Genomic DNA, 18,326 nt, shown 5'->3' with positions numbered 1-18,326 from the left:
TATTTAATAGTTTCCTTACACACCCAGTTGCGGTGTTGTGCCAGCAAGTGGTCTAATCGGACTTCAATCCTGAGTTGGGGTTATGTTCGCTGATTTCTTGCTCGCGCTCTATGTGCGGTACCGCGGTCCTGTGATGCAACAGGATCGCTTCCTTCACGCAGGGTGAAGTTAACCCGTGCGTGTATACTTATAGTACCTCCATATAGTCCGTCTTACTAGCAGCAGGGTTTATACCTGCACGGTGGACCTCGGACTGCGAACGCACCTAGTTTCATATCATCTATACTTGGTGCGTTCCGCCAGTCCCTAACATAATACTAGCGCCAAGGTCTGGCTAGTAAATGGCGGACTTTCAGCAATCTTTGCGGTATATCCAGCAGCTGGAGGGTAGGTTGACGGCTCTCGAGAGCTCAACCTCAGCTGTGGATGTTACCGCAGTTGCTATACAGGCTGCTAGCGTGGCTGCAGCAACCTTGTCCACTGCCACCCCTGTTCCGACATTATCTCGCCTCCCATTGCCAGAAAAATTTTCTGGAGATTGCAAAACTTGTAGGGGATTCGTGAGTCAGTGCTCTATCCACCTCGAGCTCCTGGCTGCACGTTTTCTTACAGAGCGGGCTAAGGTGGGATTTATTGTCTCTCTCTTGTCGGACAGGGCGTTGGAGTGGGCTACGCCGCTGTGGGAGCGTGGTGATCATGTGGTGCAGAGTGCTCCGTTGTTTCTGAGCACTCTGAAAAAGGTCTTTTTAGGACCTCAAGTCACCCATGACACAGCGCTCCAACTACTGGCATTAACTCAGGGTGAGTCCTTGGTCAGCCATTTTTCCGTCCGCTTCCGTACTTTAGCTTCTGAGCTGGAGTGGTCGGATAAAGCCCTTATCCCCATATTTTGGAGGGGCCTGGCTGATCACGTTAAGGATGCTCTGGCCACTAGGGAGATTCCTGCCACACTTGAGGAGTTAATAACTGTTTCTACTCATATTGAACTCCGTTTTAACGAGCAGAGGTTAGAGCGAGCCCAGTGTAGGCAGAGGTTTCGGCTGGCTCCCACCTTCGCCAAACCTTTGGAATCTCCAATCCAGGCATCTGAGTCACATGAGGCCTTAGAGGTGACACGAGCTTGATCCAAATCTCAGTCCGCCCGTGCACATAGGGTCCATCATGTTTGCCAGCAGTCAGGACATCTTGCCTCCAAGGGTCCTCAGCGGTCGGGGAAACGTCAGCGTCTAGTGGCAGTTGGAGGAGGTACACTAGACACGGCGAAGTTTGCCTCAAAGTTGTCCTTCAAGGGGACAATTACCATAGGCCCATCCACTCTTATGGTCGAGCTATGCGTGGATTCTGGGGCAGAGGGTAATTTTATGTCTTCCTCTTTTGCCCAGCGTCACGCAATACCCTTGGTGATGCTCGCCAAGCCTGTAACCGTTCGAGTGGTAAATGGGTCAACACTACCCTCACAGATTACCCACCAAACCGGTCCTTTCACGCTTTCTGTGTCTCCATCACATCAGGAGATAATCTCCCTATTAGTCATTCCTGAGGGAATTGATGAGGTCCTGTTGGGGATACCATGGCTTCGCTACCATTCTCCTCATATTGAGTGGTCCTCTGGGAGAATTTTGGGATGGAGTAAATCCTGCGAGGGTAGATGTCAGAGGGAGTGCGTTCAGGTTGCTACTACACAGGTACCCGCAGATCTTTCCTCTCTTCCCAAGCACTATTGGCCCTATGCAGACGTGTTCTCCAAAAGAGCTGCGGAGACCCTTCCGCCTCACCGCCCCTATGACTGTCCTATTGACCTCTTGCATGGTGCTGAGCCTCCCCGGGGTCGGAGGCAATGTCTCAGTACATCCAAGAGAATCTGGCAAGAGGATTCATTAGGAAGTCAGTGTCACCGGCAGGGGCTGGGTTCTTCTTCGTACAGAAGAAGACTGGAGACTTACGTCCATGTATAGACTACAGGGGTCTTAACGCCATCACCATTAAGAACAAGTACCCATTACCCCTGATATCTGAGCTGTTTGATAGGCTACGGGGAGCGAGAATATTTACTAAGTTAGATCTGCGGGGTGCTTACAACCTGATTCGCATCCGTGAGGGGGATGAATGGAAGACGGCTTTTAACACCAGGGATGGGCACTATGAATATCTGGTGATGCCCTTCGGGCTCTGTAATGCCCCAGCCGTTTTCCAAGACTTTGTGAACGACATCTTCCGGGATATGCTCACCACCTCGGTCGTAGTCTATCTGGATGATATTCTCATCTTCTCTCCAGATATTGACTCCCATCAGAGAGATGTTCGCAAAGTCTTCGACCTCTTACGGGCAAACTCCCTCTACGCCAAGTTGGAGAAGTGTGTGTTTGAGCAGGAGTCCTTGCCTTTCCTTGGTTATATCATCTCTGCCCAGGGTTTGGCTATGGATCCTGCCAAGCTACAGGCTGTAATGGACTGGCAGGAACCCCATTCTCTTAAAGCGGTGCAGCGCTTTATGGCGTTCATTAATTACTATCGCCAGTTCATCCCACACTTCTCAACTTTGGTAGCTCCCTTGGTTGCCCTCACCAAGAAGGGAGCAAATCCCAAGTTGTGGTCAGAGGAGGTCTCCAAAGCCTTTCTCTCGATCAAGTCACACTTCGCTAGCGCTCCCATCCTACATCGCCCCGATGTTGATAAACCATTTATCTTGGAGGTGGATGCCTCATCCGTTGGTGCTGGAGCAGTCCTTTTCCAAAAGGATGCTCAAGGTCGGAAGCATCCTTGCTTCTTCTTCTCCAAGACCTTCACACCAGCGGAGAGGAATTATTCCATCGGGGACAGGGAGTTGCTAGCCATGATGTTGGCTTTTTCAGAGTGGAGACATGTCTTGGAGGGAGCTCGCTTTCCCTTCCAAGTCTTCACTGACCACAAGAACTTGGTATATCTACAAACGGCCCAGCGGCTGAATTCTCGCCAGGCTAGATGGTCCCTGTTCTTCTCCCGGTTCCATTTTACTCTCCATTTCCTCTCCGGGGAGAAGAACGTTCGTGCTGACGCTCTCTCCCGCTCCGTAGTGTCATCGGAGGAGGAGGAGCCTCGGCTTATTGTCCCTTCTGAGAGCCTGAGAACTGTAGCTCCGGTTTCGCTAGAGTCTGTGCCCCCGGGCAAGACTTTCGTACCAGCTAACTTGCGACTGGAGGTTCTCTCTTGGGCTCACTCCTCCAGAGTGGGTGGGCATTTTGGGACCAAGAGGACATCTGAGCTTTTGGCGAGAACATACTGGTGGCCGCATATGGCCCGAGATGTCAGGGACTATATTCAGGCGTGCGTTTCCTGCGCCCAGAATCGGTCTCCTCGGCAACGGCCTGCTGGGTTGCTTTACCCTCTACCGGTGGCAGACAGGCCCTGGGAGATGGTCGGGATGGACTTTGTGGTGGGCTTACCCAAGTCGCGTGGCTGCTCCATTATTTGGGTTGTCACCGACCATTTCTCTAAGATGGTGCATTTGGTGCCGCTTCCTCGGTTACCCTCAACACGGGCCTTGGCGGTGTTGTTCATTAAGCACGTTTTCCGATTGCATGGTGTGCCTGATAAGATTGTCAGCGATCGGGGTCCCCAGTTCGCGTCTCGGTTTTGGAGAGAGCTCTGCCGTTTACTCAGCATAGAGTTAAACCTCTCCTCTGCATACCATCCCGAGACGAATGGGTTGGTGGAGAGAACCAACCAGACTCTGGTGACATATTTGCGACATTTCGTCTCTGCTAGGCAGGATGACTGGGCATCTTTGCTACCTTGGGCGGAATTTGCCTTGAACAACGCCGTAGCCGATTCCACTGGTCAAACTCCCTTTCTCCTTAATTACGGCCAGCATCCGCGTGTCCCTGTGCCCATGCCCGTGTCATCCACCGATTCTAGGGTGGCAGACTGGGCGGTGGAGGCATGTGACATCTGGGACCGCACACAGGATGCCATCCGGGCCTCCAAGGAGAGAATGAGGGTTTCGGCTGATACACACCGGCGCCCCGCTCCGGTCTTTGCTCCTGGCAACTTAGTGTGGCTCTCCGCCCGTAACATCAGGCTGCGAGTTGAGTCCACTAAGTTTGCTCCTCGCTACATTGGCCCGTTTAAGGTTCTGGAACAGGTCAACCCTGTGGTCTACCGTTTGGCTATTCCTCCACGCCTTGGTATCACCGATACTTTTCACGTTTCCCTCTTAAAGCCCGTTCATTTGTCCCGGTTTTCTGAGTCATCTGCTGGGACATCGGGTTCATCCACAGATGAGTTTGAGGTGAATGCTATTGTGGGGTGTAAAGTGGTACGTGGCAAGAAATTTTATCTGGTGGACTGGAAGGGTCACGGCCCAGAGGATAGAACCTGGGAGCCTGTGGAGCACATTCGGGCTCCGCTGCTTATTGCAGCTTTTGAGTGCAGTGAGGCTCAAGGAGGGGGGGGCCCTAGGAGGGGGGGTAATGTTAGGAGTCGAGTTTCCTCTGCTGCACAGGGGGATTCTCGATCCGTGTCTGCTGCAGTCTCCCATTCTGCTTCGGCCGCAGTGGGCTCTGCTCAGCGGAGGCGTCGCTCCCAGCGTCTTGCTGGGACTGATTCTGTGCAGGGGGTTACTGCTGCCTTTTCTGGCTCTCCTGTTGTACCCTGCACTGATCTGCGGCGAGCAGGCTTCTCTGGGACTAAGTCCTTATTTGCACACACTGAGCATGCGCAGGGCAAGATCTCCCGTTGGAGATCGAGGGTCACATGCTCAGGCACTGCAGCACATCCCATTGGTCCTCTTGGCAGGTCCTGAAAGGGCAAAACTTCTGTAGCTGCTTCCTGTGCTGCAACTATATAAACTGCGCATGACCGCACGGCCATGTGCTAGTATTGTCTTGTTATAATGTGTGTGTGTAGATGGATGTATGTCGATGGATGAAAGCTCCTAAGTATCCCTCCCTAGTGTTGTTGACTGCTCGCGGATGATGGTAGCTATCTAGCGCCCGACTAGCCATCTGCACATAACACACATCACAGCGTCCAGTTGCTGTGTCTGCCAGTACGGCGCCGTGCGCTTCCTCTGCGCTTTCCTTACCCAAGCCTGGGTGGTTAGTGGCATCCGTCAGTGCGACACCTCATGCACTCTCGTGCCTCTATACACTATTTAATAGTTTCCTTACACACCCAGTTGCGGTGTTGTGCCAGCAAGTGGTCTAATCGGACTTCAATCCTGAGTTGGGGTTGTGTTCGCTGACTATTTGCTCGCGCTCTATGTGCGGTACCGCGGTCCTGTGATGCAACAGGATCGCTTCCTTCACGCAGGGTGAAGTTAACCCGTGCGTGTATACTTATAGTACCGTCATATAGTCCGTCTTACTAGCAGCAGGGTTTATACCTGCACGGTGGACCTCGGACTGCGAACGCACCTAGTTTCATATCATCTATACTTGGTGCGTTCCGCCAGTCCCTAACATAATACTAGCGCCAAGGTCTGGCTAGTAAATGGCGGACTTTCAGCAATCTTTGCGGTATATCCAGCAGCTGGAGGGTAGGTTGACGGCTCTCGAGAGCTCAACCTCAGCTGTGGATGTTACCGCAGTTGCTGTACAGGCTGCTAGCGTGGCTGCAGCAACCTTGTCCACTGCCACCCCTGTTCCGACATTATCTCACCTCCCGTTGCCAGAAAAATTTTCTGGAGATTGCAAAACTTGTAGGGGATTCGTGAGTCAGTGCTCTATCCACCTCGAGCTCCTGGCTGCACGTTTTCCTACAGAGCAGGCTAAGGTGGGATTTATTGTCTCTCTCTTGTCGGACAGGGCGTTGGAGTGGGCTACGCCGCTGTGGGAGCGTGGTGATCATGTGGTGCAGAGTGCTCCGTTGTTTCTGAGCACTCTGAAAAAGGTCTTTTTAGGACCTCAAGTCACCCATGACACAGCGCTCCAACTACTGGCATTAACTCAGGGTGAGTCCTTGGTCAGCCATTTTTCCGTCCGCTTCCATACTTTAGCTTCTGAGCTGGAGTGGTCGGATAAAGCCCTTATCCCCATATTTTGGAGGGGCCCGGCTGATCACGTTAAGGATGCTCTGGCCACTAGGGAGATTCCTGCCACACTTAAGGAGTTAATAACTGTCTCTACTCATATTGACCTCCGTTTTAATGAGCGGAGGTTAGAGCGAGCCCAGTGTAGGCAGAGGTTTCGGCTGGCTCCCACCTTCGCCAAACCTTTGGAATCTCCAATCCAGGCATCTGAGTCACATGAGGCCTTAGAGGTGACACGAGCGGGATCCAAATCTCAGTCCGCCCGTGCACATAAGGTCCGTCATGTTTGCCAGCAGTCAGGACATCTTGCCTCCAAGGGTCCTCAGCGGTCGGGGAAACGTCAGCGTCTAGTGGCAGTTGGAGGAGGTACACTAGACACGGCGAAGTTTGCCTCAAAGTTGTCCTTCAAGGGGACAATTACCATAGGCCCATCCACTCTTATGGTCGAGCTATGCGTGGATTCTGGGGCAGAGGGTAATTTTATGTCTTCCTCTTTTGCCCAGCGTCACGCAATACCCTTGGTGATGCTCGACAAGCCTGTAACCGTTCGAGTGGTAAATGGGTCAACACTACCCTCACAGATTACCCACCAAACCATTCCTTTCATGCTTTCTGTGTCTCCATCACATCAGGAGATAATCTCCCTATTAGTCATTCCTGAGGGAATTGATGAGGTCCTGTTGGGGATACCATGGCATCGCTACCATTCTCCTCATATTGAGTGGTCCTCTGGGAGAATTATGGGATGGAGTAAATCCTGCGAGGGTAGATGTCAGAGGGAGTGCGTTCAGGTTGCTACTACACAGGTACCCACAGATCTTTCCTCTCTTCCCAAGCACTATTGGCCCTATGCAGACGTGTTCTCCAAAAGAGCTGCGGAGACCCTTCCGCCTCACCGCCCCTATGACTGTCCTATTGACCTCTTGCCTGGTGCTGAGCCTCCCCGGGGTCGAGTCTATCCGTTATCTCTCCCAGAGAGGGAGGCAATGTCTCAGTACATCCAAGAGAATCTGGCAAGAGGATTCATTAGGAAGTCAGTGTCACCGGCAGGGCCTGGGTTCTTCTTCGTACAGAAGAAGACTGGAGACTTACGTCCATGTATAGACTACAGGGGTCTTAAAGCCATCACCGTTAAGAACAAGTACCCATTACCCCTGATATCTGAGCTGTTTGATAGGATACGGGGAGCGAGGATATTTACTAAGTTAGATCTGCGGGGTGCTTACAACCTGATTCGCATCCGTGAGGGGGATGAATGGAAGACGGCTTTTAACACCAGGGATGGGCACTATGAATATCTGGTGATGCCCTTCGGGCTCTGTAATGCCCCAGCTGTTTTCCAAGACTTTGTGAATGACATCTTCCGGGATATGCTCACCACCTCGGTTGTAGTCTATCTGGATGATATTCTCATCTTCTCTCCAGATATTGACTCCCATCGGAGAGATGTTCGCAAAGTCTTCGACCTCTTACGGGCAAACTCCCTCTACGCCAAGTTGGAGAAGTGTGTGTTTGAGCAGGAGTCCTTGCCTTTCCTTGGTTATATCATCTCTGCCCAGGGTTTGGCTATGGATCCTGCCAAGCTACAGGCTGTAATGGACTGGCAGGAACCCCATTCTCTTAAAGCGGTGCAGCACTTTATGGGGTTCATTAATTACTATCGCCAGTTCATCCCACACTTCTCAACTTTGGTAGCTCCCTTGGTTGCCCTCACCAAGAAGGGAGCAAATCCCAAGTTGTGGTCAGAGGAGGTCTCCAAAGCCTTTCTCTCGATCAAGTCACACTTCGCTAGCGCTCCCATCCTACATCGCCCCGATGTTGATAAACCATTTATCTTGGAGGTGGATGCCTCATCCGTTGGTGCTGGAGCAGTCCTTTTCCAAAAGGATGCTCAAGGTCGGAAGCATCCTTGCTTCTTCTTCTCCAAGACCTTCACACCAGCGGAGAGGAATTATTCCATCGGGGACAGGGAGTTGCTAGCCATGAAGTTGGCTTTTTCAGAGTGGAGACATTTCTTGGAGGGAGCTCGCTTTCCCTTCCAAGTCTTCACTGACCACAAGAACTTGGTATATCTACAAACGGCCCAGCGGCTGAATTCTCGCCAGGCTAGATGGTCCCTGTTCTTCTCCCGGTTCCATTTTACTCTCCATTTCCTCTCCGGGGAGAAGAACGTTCGTGCTGACGCTCTCTCCCGCTCCGTAGTGTCATCGGAGGAGGAGGAGGAGGAGCCTCGGCTTATTGTCCCTTCTGAGAGCCTGAGAACTGTAGCTCCAGTTTCGCTAGAGTCTGTGCCCCCGGGCAAGACTTTCGTACCAGCTAACTTGCGACTGGAGGTTCTCTCTTGGGCTCACTCCTCCAGAGTGGGTGGGCATTTTGGGACCAAGAGGACATCTGAGCTTTTGGCGAGAACATACTGGTGGCCGCATATGGCCTGAGATGTCAGGGACTATATTCAGGCATGCGTTTCCTGCGCCCAGAATCGGTCTCCTCGGCAACGGCCTGCTGGGTTGCTTTACCCTCTACCGGTGGCAGACAGGCCCTGGGAGATGGTCGGGATGGACTTTGTGGTGGGCTTACCCAGGTCGCGTGGCTGCTCCATTATTTGGGTTGTCACCGACCATTTCTCTAAGATGGTGCATTTGGTGCCGCTTCCTCGGTTACCCTCAGCACGGGCCTTGGCGGTGTTGTTCATTAAGCACGTTTTCCGATTGCATGGTATGCCTGATAAGATTGTCAGCGATCGGGGTCCCCAGTTCGCGTCTCGGTTTTGGAGAGAGCTCTGCCGTTTACTCAGCATAGAGTTAAACCTCTCCTCTGCATATCATCCCGAGACGAATGGGTTGGTGGAGAGAACCAACCAGACTCTGGTGACATATTTGCGACATTTCATCTCTGCTAGGCAGGATGACTGGGCATCTTTGCTACCTTGGGCGGAATTTGCCTTGAACAACGCCGTAGCCGATTCCACTGGTCAAACTCCCTTTCTCCTTAATTACGGCCAGCATCCGCGTGTCCCTGTGCCCATGCCCGTGTCATCCACCGATTCTAGGGTGGCAGACTGGGCGGTGGAGGCACGTGACATCTGGGACCGCACACAGGATGCCATCCGGGCCTCCAAGGAGAGAATGAGGGTTTCGGCTGATACACACTGGCGCCCCGCTCCGGTCTTTACTCCTGGCGACTTAGTGTGGCTCTCCGCCCGTAACATCAGGCTGCGAGTTGAGTCCACTAAGTTTGCTCCTCGCTACATTGGCCCGTTTAAGGTTCTGGAACAGGTCAACCCTGTGGTCTACCGTTTGGCTATTCCTCCACGCCTTGGTATCACCGATACTTTTCACGTTTCCCTCTTAAAGCCCGTTCATTTGTCTCAGTTTTTTAAGTTATCTGCTGGGACATCGGGTTCATTCACGGATGAGTTTGAGGTGAATGCTATTGTGGGGTGCAAGGTGGTACGTGGCAAGAAATTTTATCTGGTGGACTGGAAGGGTCACGGCCCAGAGGATAGAACCTGGGAGCCTGTGGAGCACATTCGGGCTCCGCTGCTTATTGCGGCTTTTGAGCGTAGTGGGGCTCAAGGAGGGGGGGGCCCTAGGAGGGGGGGTAATGTTAGGAGTCGAGTTTCCTCTGCTGCACAGGGGGAATCTCGATCTGTGTCTGCTGCGGTCTCCCATTCTGCTTCAGCCGCAGTGGGCTCTGCCCAGCGGAGGCGTCGCTCCCAGCGTCTTGCTGGGACTGATTCTGTGCAGGGGGTTACTGCTGCCTTTTCTGGCTCTCCTGTTGTACCCTGCACTGATCTGCGGCGAGCGGGCTTCTCTGGGACTAAGTCCTTATTTGCACACACTGAGCATGCCCAGGGCAAGATCTCCCGTTGGAGATCGAGGGTCACATGCTCAGGCACTGCAGCACATCCCATTGGTCCTCTTGGCAGGTCCTGAAAGGGCAAAACTTCTGTAGCTGCTTCCTGTGCTGCAACTATATAAACTGCGCATGACCGCACGGCCATGTGCTAGTATTGTCTTGTTATAATGTGTGTGTGTAGATGGATGTATGTCGATGGATGAAAGCTCCTAAGTATCCCTCCCTAGTGTTGTTGACTGCTCGCGGATGATGGTAGCTATCTAGCGCCCGACTAGCCATCTGCACATAACACACATCACAGCGTCCAGTTGCTGTGTCTGCCAGTACGGCGCCGTGCGCTTCCTCTGCGCTTTCCTTACCCAAGCCTGGGTGGTTAGTGGCGTCCATCAGTGCGACACCGCATGCACTCTCGTGCCTCTATACACTATTTAATAGTTTCCTTACACACCCAGTTGCGGTGTTGTGCCAGCAAGTGGTCTAATCGGACTTCAATCCTGAGTTGGGGTTGTGTTCGCTGACTTCTTGCTTGCGCTCTATGTGCGGTACCGCGGTCCTGTGATGCAACAGAATCGCTTCCTTCACGCAGGGTGAAGTTAACCCGTGCGTGTATACTTATAGTACCGCCATATAGTCCATCTTAGTAGCAGCAGGGTTTATACCTGCACGGTGGACCTCGGACTGCGAACGCACCTAGTTTCATATCATCTATACTTGGTGCGTTCCGCCAGTCCCTAACAACAGCAGTAATAATATCCTTTAATCAGCCCCTACACTAAAAATCTCCTGCATCCTGGCACCTTCCTGTAATTATGTCCCCCATCCAGGTCCACAGGTCCACATGTATATCTCATTCCTGGCCCTATGTGTCTCCATACTGCTCCCATATGTCCTCCCATCATGGCCCCACGTCTCCATCCTTCTCCCTTATGTTTTCCAATCCTGACCCTATATGTTCTCACATCCTGGCCACATACAGTGCCTTGCGAAAGTATTAGGCTCCCTGGAATTTTTTAACCTTTTCCCACATATTATGCTTCAAACATAAAGATACCAAATGTGAATTTTTGGTGAAGAATCAACAACAAGTGGAACACAATTGTGAAGTTGAACGAAATGTATTGGTTATTTTAAATATTTGTGAAAATCCAAAAACTGAAAAGTGGGGCGTGCAATATTATTCGGCCCCTTTAACTTAATACTTTGTTGCGCCTTTTTCTGCGATTACAGCTGCAAATCACTTGGGGTATGCCTCTACCAGTTTTGTACATCGAGTGACTGAAATTCTTACCCATTCTTCCTTGGCAAACAGCTCGAGTTCAGTGAGGTTTGATGCAGATCGTTTGTGAACAGCAGTTTTCAGCTCCTTCCACAGATTCTTAATTGGATTGAGGTCTGGACTTTGACTTGGCCATTCTAACACCTGGATAAGTTTATTTATGAACCATTCCATTGTAGATTTTGCTTTATGTTTGGGATCATTGTCTTGTTGGAAGACAAATCTCCATTCCAGTCTCCAACAGGTTTTCATCAAGAATGGTCCAGTATTTCACTCCATCCATCTTCCCATCATTTTTAACCATCTTCCCTGTCCCTGCTGAAGAAAAGCAGGTCCAAACAATCATGCTACCACCACCATGTTTGACAGTGGGGATGGTGTGTTCAGGGTGATGAGCTGTGTTGCCTTTACGCCAAACATATCGTTTGGCATTGTTGCCAAAAAGATCGATTTTGGTTTCATCTGACCAGAGTACCTTCTTCCACATGTTTGGTGTGTCTCCCAGGTGGCTTGTTGCAAACTTTAAGCAACACTTTTTTATGGATATCTTTGAGAAATGGCTTTCTTCTTGCCACTCTTCCATAAAGGCTAGGTTTGTGCAGTGTATGACTGATTGTTGTCCTATGGACAGACTGTCCCACCTCAGCTGTAGATCTCTGCAGTTCATCCAGAGTGATCATGGGCCTCTTGGCTGCATCTCTGATCAGTCTTCTCCTTGTTTGAGATGAGACTTTAGAGGGACGGCCAGGTCTTGGTAGATTTGCAGAGATATTATACTCCTTCCATTTCAATATGATCGCTTACACCAGTGGTCCCCAACTCCAGGCCTCGAGGGCCGCCAACAGTGCAGGTTTTCAGGATTTCTTTAGTATTGCACAGGGGTTGGATTCCAACCCCTGTGCAATACTAAGGCCTGGAGTTGGGGACCACTGGCTTACACAGTTCTCCTTGGGATGTTTAAAGTTTTGGAAATCATTTTGTATCCAAGTCCAGCTTTAAACTTCTCCACAACAGTATCACAGACCTGACTGTTGTGTTCCTTGGTCTTCATGATGCTCTCTGTGCTTCAAACAGAACCCTGAGATTATCACAGAGCAGGCGCATTTATACGGAGACTTGATTAGACACAGATGGATTATATTTATCATCATTACGCATTGAGGACAACATTGTATCATTCAGAGATCCACAATGAACCTCTGGAGTGAGTTTGCTGCACTGAAAGTAAAGAGGCCAAATAATGTTGCATGCCCCACTTTTCAGTTTTTGAATTTCAAGAAAAATATAAAATAACCAATAAATTTCGTTCAACTTCACAATTGTGTTCCACTTGTTGTTGATTCTTCACCAAAAATTTGCATTTGGTATCTTTATGTTTGAAGCATGATATTTGGGAAAAGGTTGAAAAGTTCCAGGGAGCCGAATACTTTCGCAAGGCACTGTATATCTCCATCCTGACCCATCTATATGTCTCCATCCTGCCTCCCTGATATTTCCTCCCATCTTGCCCCTCCATATATCTCCATCCTGCCCCCCTATATATATCCTGTCTTCCAGACCCATGTCTCCATACTGCCCTCACATATGTCTCCATCCTGACCCAAAAATGTATGTCCTCTCATCCTGGCCCCATGTATGTCCTCTCATCCTGACCCCATATGTCTCCATCCTGATCCCCATATGTCTCCATCCTGCCCCCATATGTCTCCCATATTGCGTATTTCAGTAACAGAAAAAAAGTTTCTCCTTACCTGGCTGCAGTCCAGTGGTGTCTTCTTCCTCAATCATATGAGGTACGGACTCGCCATCACATGATAGTGACATCATACACCGGCAAAGTGTGCGCCATCATCAGCCATCAGACTGATTGACTGGGGGCTCCTATTGCAGTACAGAAAGTGAGTCCTACATGGCAATAGATTTAAACTGAAGGTGTTCAGTTACTGAGCGAACGGTGTTGCCAGACCCATACGCCAGTAAGAACAGTATTGCCCAGATGGGGGCCCTGGTTGTCTGAAGCGTGTTCTGCTATTCTGAATGCTTTGGACAAATCCTCAAGATCTGTTGCTGTCCTCTTTGTAACTGCTGACCAATGATGTACCATTGTGTTTAAAAATGGCTCCTCGTACACTTTCAGATTTCATGTGGAAAAAAATTACAGTAATTTAAATATGGCTTTTATGCATCTTCAGTATACAATAGATTGGAGATTGGTGCTTGATTCATTTATCATTTGCAGATCCTAGAGTCACCTGCTACTTCTTCGATTTTCATAACCCTGCCATGGACTTTTTGATGTTGCAATTTCAATGTTGAGGAGTGGTACTTGGTATTATATAATTGGTAATAAATGGTTGCACATCCAATTGGAAGACTGTTTCAAGTGAGGTAACACAAGGCTCTGTCTTGGCCCCAGTGTTGTTCAACATTTTTAGAAATGATCTAGATAAGGAAACTGAAGGTAACCAAATCAGATTTGCCGAAGATGCAAAGCTAGATGGGATAGCTCCCACTACAGAAGACAGAGAATGGACTCTAGATAAGCTTGAACAATGAGCAGCGACTAATAGAATGATATTTAACAGAGAGAAAATCAAGATTCTACATCTGGGCAAGAAAAAGGAAATTGCATTTACAGAATAGAACTAAGCAACAGCACGTGTGAAAAAGACTTGTGTATTCTAATAGACCACATGAGTCAACAATGTGATGCAGTAGGAAAAAGGCAAAAACAGTTCTGAGATGTATTAAGAGAAAAATAGAGTATAGATCACATGAAGTAATTCTCTCCCTCAACTCCTCCTTGGTCAGATGTCATCTGAAAAACTGTGTCCAGTTCTGAGTACCACATTGTAAAAAGACATTGAAAAACTGGAGTCACATTCAGTGAAGAGCTCCGTGGATGGTGAACGGACTGCAAAGTATGTCCTACGAGGAACAGTTAAAGTATCTGGGAATGTTTAGCTTGCAAAAAAGAAGACTAAGAGGAGACTTAATAGCTGTCTACAGGGATGTTTACAGTGTAGAGGAATAATCCTTATTATCATTTGCACATGAAAACATGAGAAGAAATGGAAGGAAACTTTTTGGCAGTGAGGGTGATCAATGAGTGGAACAGGCTGCCATAAGAGGTGGCGAGTTCTCCTTCAATTGAGGTCTTCAGGCAAAGGCAGGACAGACCTCTGTCTGAGATGGTTTAGTAAATCCTGCATTGAGTAAAGGGTTGGACACGATGACCCTGGAGGCCCTTCCCAAATCTAATATTCTATGATTCTATGATAAACAGAATAACTAGAGATATCCAGAAATCAGGAACAAATGTAGTTAAAATAATATTAATATTATTATTGTTAGTAGTAGTATTAATTAGGGTTGAGCGAAACGGGTCGAAATTGTTCAAAAGTCGCCGACTTTTGGCAAGGTCGGGTTTCATGAAACCCGACCCGACCCCAGTGGGGGGTCGGCCATGAAGTCGGCGATCTTTTGAATCTGGAATCGGAATTCCGATCCCGATTCCCGATATGTTTAAGATATCGGGAATTGGTATCGGAATTCAGATTAAAGTGTAAAATATAGAATTAAAATAAAAAATATTGCAATACTTACCCTCTGACGCGCCCTGGTACTAACCGGCAGCCTTCCTCCTTCGAATCCGCGCTTCTAGGACCTTGCCGTGACGTCGCGGTGACGTCGCGGCTTGTGATTGGCCGCGCGGCCGCCCATGTAACCGCTCGCGCGGCCAATCACAAGCCGCGACGTCACCCGCGACGTCACCGAAGGTCCTGGAAGGGCTGATTCTTAGGAAGGAAGGCTGTCGGAAGGAAGCAGGGCGCTTCCGAGGGTGAGTATATACCTAATAGGAATATACTCACCCTCGGAAGCACCCTGCTTCCTTCCGACAGCCTTCCTTCCTAAGAATCAGCCCTTCCAGGACCTTCGGTGACGTCGCGGCTTGTGATTGGCCGCGCGAGCGGTCACATGGGCGGCCGCGCGGCCAATCACAAGCCGCGACGTCACCCGCGACGTAACCGAAGGTCCTGGAAGGCTGATTCTAAGGAAGGAAGGTTCCCGGTTAGTACCAGGGCGCGTCAGAGGGTAAGTATAAGGATATTTTTTATTTTAATTCTATATTTTACACTTAAATATGGATCCCAGGGCCTGAAGGAGAGTTTCCGCTCCTTCAGACCCTGGGAACCATGGAAACCCAATGCACTGCATTGGGTTCCGAGTTTCGGCCGACCCCGACCCCGACTTTTTTATAGGATCGGCCGATTTCACTCGACCCGACTTTTCCAAAAGTCGGGTTTCGTGAAACCCGACCCGATCCTATAAAAGTGAAGGTCGCTCAACCCTAGTATTAATAGAAGTACGAGTAGAAGTAGTAGTATTGTTATATTAGTAATTTTGCTCTTGTTAATAAAAATTTTTAAACTCTTACGATTCAAAAGTTACAATAATAATTTGTGTTCTTCTTTCCTAGGTCAAAATAACAAAAGTATTTACCAGAAGTATTATGGAGCGCCCCTGAATGTTGCTTCATGGAATTATTCTCTTGGATTGTAAAAAGAGGGCAGAAAGCATTTGTGTTTATGGTTCCTATTCCCCAGATGAGTTACCAAAATGAGCCTTGTTCTCTAAGTGCACAAGCGGAAGGATTTCCACTGAAAGACACAGCAATCTCAAGACAGTACACTGTTTTATGGCTGGTTCTTTGGAGCCCTCTACTGGAACTTTCTCAGCTTTTCCTTCTTTTTGCACTGTTAGTTGTAGCTAGGCCTCTTTTGAGTTACAATATGATATTTGCACAGGCAGTTACTTGGTGAGGGAGAGTGTAAGGTGTTGTGATGAAGAACTGTGATCAAAATTAAAAGTGCCATAAAACCCCCTGATTTCGGGCAGTGGAACACATTAGGTTGCTTGCAGGCGGACAAAAGGGAACATTATGTGCCTGCACTTTGCCTTAACCCAGCCAAAATGTGATTGTTAGAGAAGAACACATCATGCGAGATGCCACCTGTCAGGGCTTGATGACTTCCACCTTTTCCTTCTCTGTTCTGGGCATCTGACTATCTGAATGGACATCACACTTGACGTGACCTATATACCATTACTCTCCATATTGACCACAACTCTTTGATTGCCCAGGAAACAAAAGTGAAGAGTTGCCTTTGAGGTTATTTCATTGAAACGTTCCCATAGATCAGAATATTTCTGTGACAAGATTTGCACAGGTGCTTTGTCACTATAGTAATTTATGAAGTGGGTATAAAGTGCAATGATATCTATATATAAATATATGGCAATATAAATCCCAGGCACCACATTTGCATACCGCAATACGACCATACTTAACAAGCTTCACAATACAAAGGATAATGAACGCTATAAAGCCATCAGTCCTGTGATTTTGGAGCTTTGTGAATCCCCCTAATGCATGAAAGCCTAGCTCCTATAGTCATGTTTCATGGCATTTGAGAAAAATTCAAGCATTGCTGTGCAATGTATCCCCATAACCTCTCTCACCAAAAGGATTCCAACTTATGGGTTTTTACTAATATTCCACATGAGTAGAAAGCATCAGAAAAAAAGCTGCTCTTTAGTCATTGTTTTTATCTTTTGTCACTGTTGGTGTTTTCTATGTGACTCGTCTTTTACAGAATAAACATCTACAGATTTCTATAGAGGAAGACCAATTCAACATTTAGAATGAATATTTTATACCTAAGTTTGATGTAAAATATGGTGTATGAGAGTGTTTTTCCATGAGAACGCTTTCTTTTGTGAAAATTTGGAACTTTTTTGTGATGTCTGGGAATTTGTTAGTGTATTAGAATACATATTTTAACCTCTTGTAACTGTATGATTATAAAAAAAATTATCTTTGAGGAAATTACTATTCCATTGTAAGATATTGATAACATTTTTATTTGTTTTTTTGGTCTTTTTTTTTTTTTGTTATAGTATGCCTGTAAGTTATTGAAGGCAGTGTATCTCCAGGTAGGCAACATATCGATATGAATGGAGATGTTGTAAAATTGTTAACTTTCTTATTACGTAAATCCTAATAGGCAATAAATGTACAATATGGTCACAGGGCACTCCACTACTGGTACCAAAGTGTTCACTAAAGTGGGAGTCCTAAGTCATCTTTTCCTTCTAACAAGACCACACGAATGAGGACTTTGAATGGTGGTCCCTGGTGCCGTCAGTCCCAGATATCCTTTCACGGATTGCACTCAGCTGGATGCAGGCAACTCAGAAGAAATCATTAATATAATCCAAAACAAGGGTTAAAACTTCCAATAAAAGCTTTGTAAGAAAACTGTGTTCGGAACACTACACTCTTGCTAACGCATTTCAGACAATGAAATGCGTTAGCAGTGTAGTATGCTGCTCTCCCATTAATTGTATATGGTAATAAAGTTTGGAATTTTTACTCCATGTTCTGAATTAACCTTGACTTCTTAAATAAAGCGGCATTACATATGATTGACTGCTGCTCTATTCCTTGCTGTGCTGGTGAGGAGGAAAAAGTTATTCAAGATGATCTTTTTAATGATGGTAAGGGTCCCAGTATTGGGAGCCCAAATGTTAATACATATATCAACTAGCCTGCGAGTAGATAATAAATGTAATTGGTGGAAAATGTATTTGAAAGGGAAACCTGCCAAAGCACAGGTGCAGTCAAGTATATTTTTGTCTGAAATGTATTTCAGAGAAAACATAATTAGAAGAGCCAGTCGGGGATTATACAAAGATACATGACTAGTCCAGTGTTGCCCCTGGCTGACTTCTTCCCAGATCGCTCTACATGATTGACAGGTCTCTTCCATGTGTGTACATAGGTAGATATCTGTCAACTAGAGCACTGTGTGGCAACACAGGACTAGTCACATTTGTTCCTATGGTCCCCTACTAGATCTTCAAAGTATTTTTTTTTTTTAATTGCCAGAGCATTTCAGAGGAAAACATACCTGGCGCCAATTGTGCATCCAGGCTCTGATTAATTGTGTCTGTGGTTTGGGCATCATGAATCAAGTTACAAGTAGCCTTCAAGGTATGTTCGCACATTGCATGCAAGCTGCAGGGTGTTACAGAAAGTTCTTCAATTATCCAGCACTGGCAAACACAGACAAAATAGAGCACCTGTGCTAGAACAGAATATGGGCCCTATGCATTCCAATC

At 48.0% G+C, this 18,326-nt stretch overlaps 1 protein-coding gene across 1 annotated transcript in view; it reads left to right on the top strand.

The window, feature by feature from the left end:
• Positions 1-17,633, top strand: part of NKAIN2 (sodium/potassium transporting ATPase interacting 2) — a 1,573,379-nt gene extending 1,555,746 nt beyond the window's left edge. The window contains exon 7 of the mRNA XM_069726099.1: positions 15,622-17,633. Within this exon, the coding sequence (XP_069582200.1) occupies positions 15,622-15,631 (10 nt within the window). The 3' untranslated portion in view covers positions 15,632-17,633. The remainder of the gene's footprint in view (positions 1-15,621) is intronic.
• The last annotated feature ends 693 nt before the right edge of the window (positions 17,634-18,326 follow it).

This window comes from Ranitomeya imitator, chromosome 5 (assembly GCF_032444005.1).
Source record: "Ranitomeya imitator isolate aRanImi1 chromosome 5, aRanImi1.pri, whole genome shotgun sequence".
In the NCBI taxonomy this organism is placed as follows: domain Eukaryota; kingdom Metazoa; phylum Chordata; class Amphibia; order Anura; family Dendrobatidae; genus Ranitomeya; species Ranitomeya imitator.
This window is presented reverse-complemented; position numbering and strand designations above follow the sequence as displayed.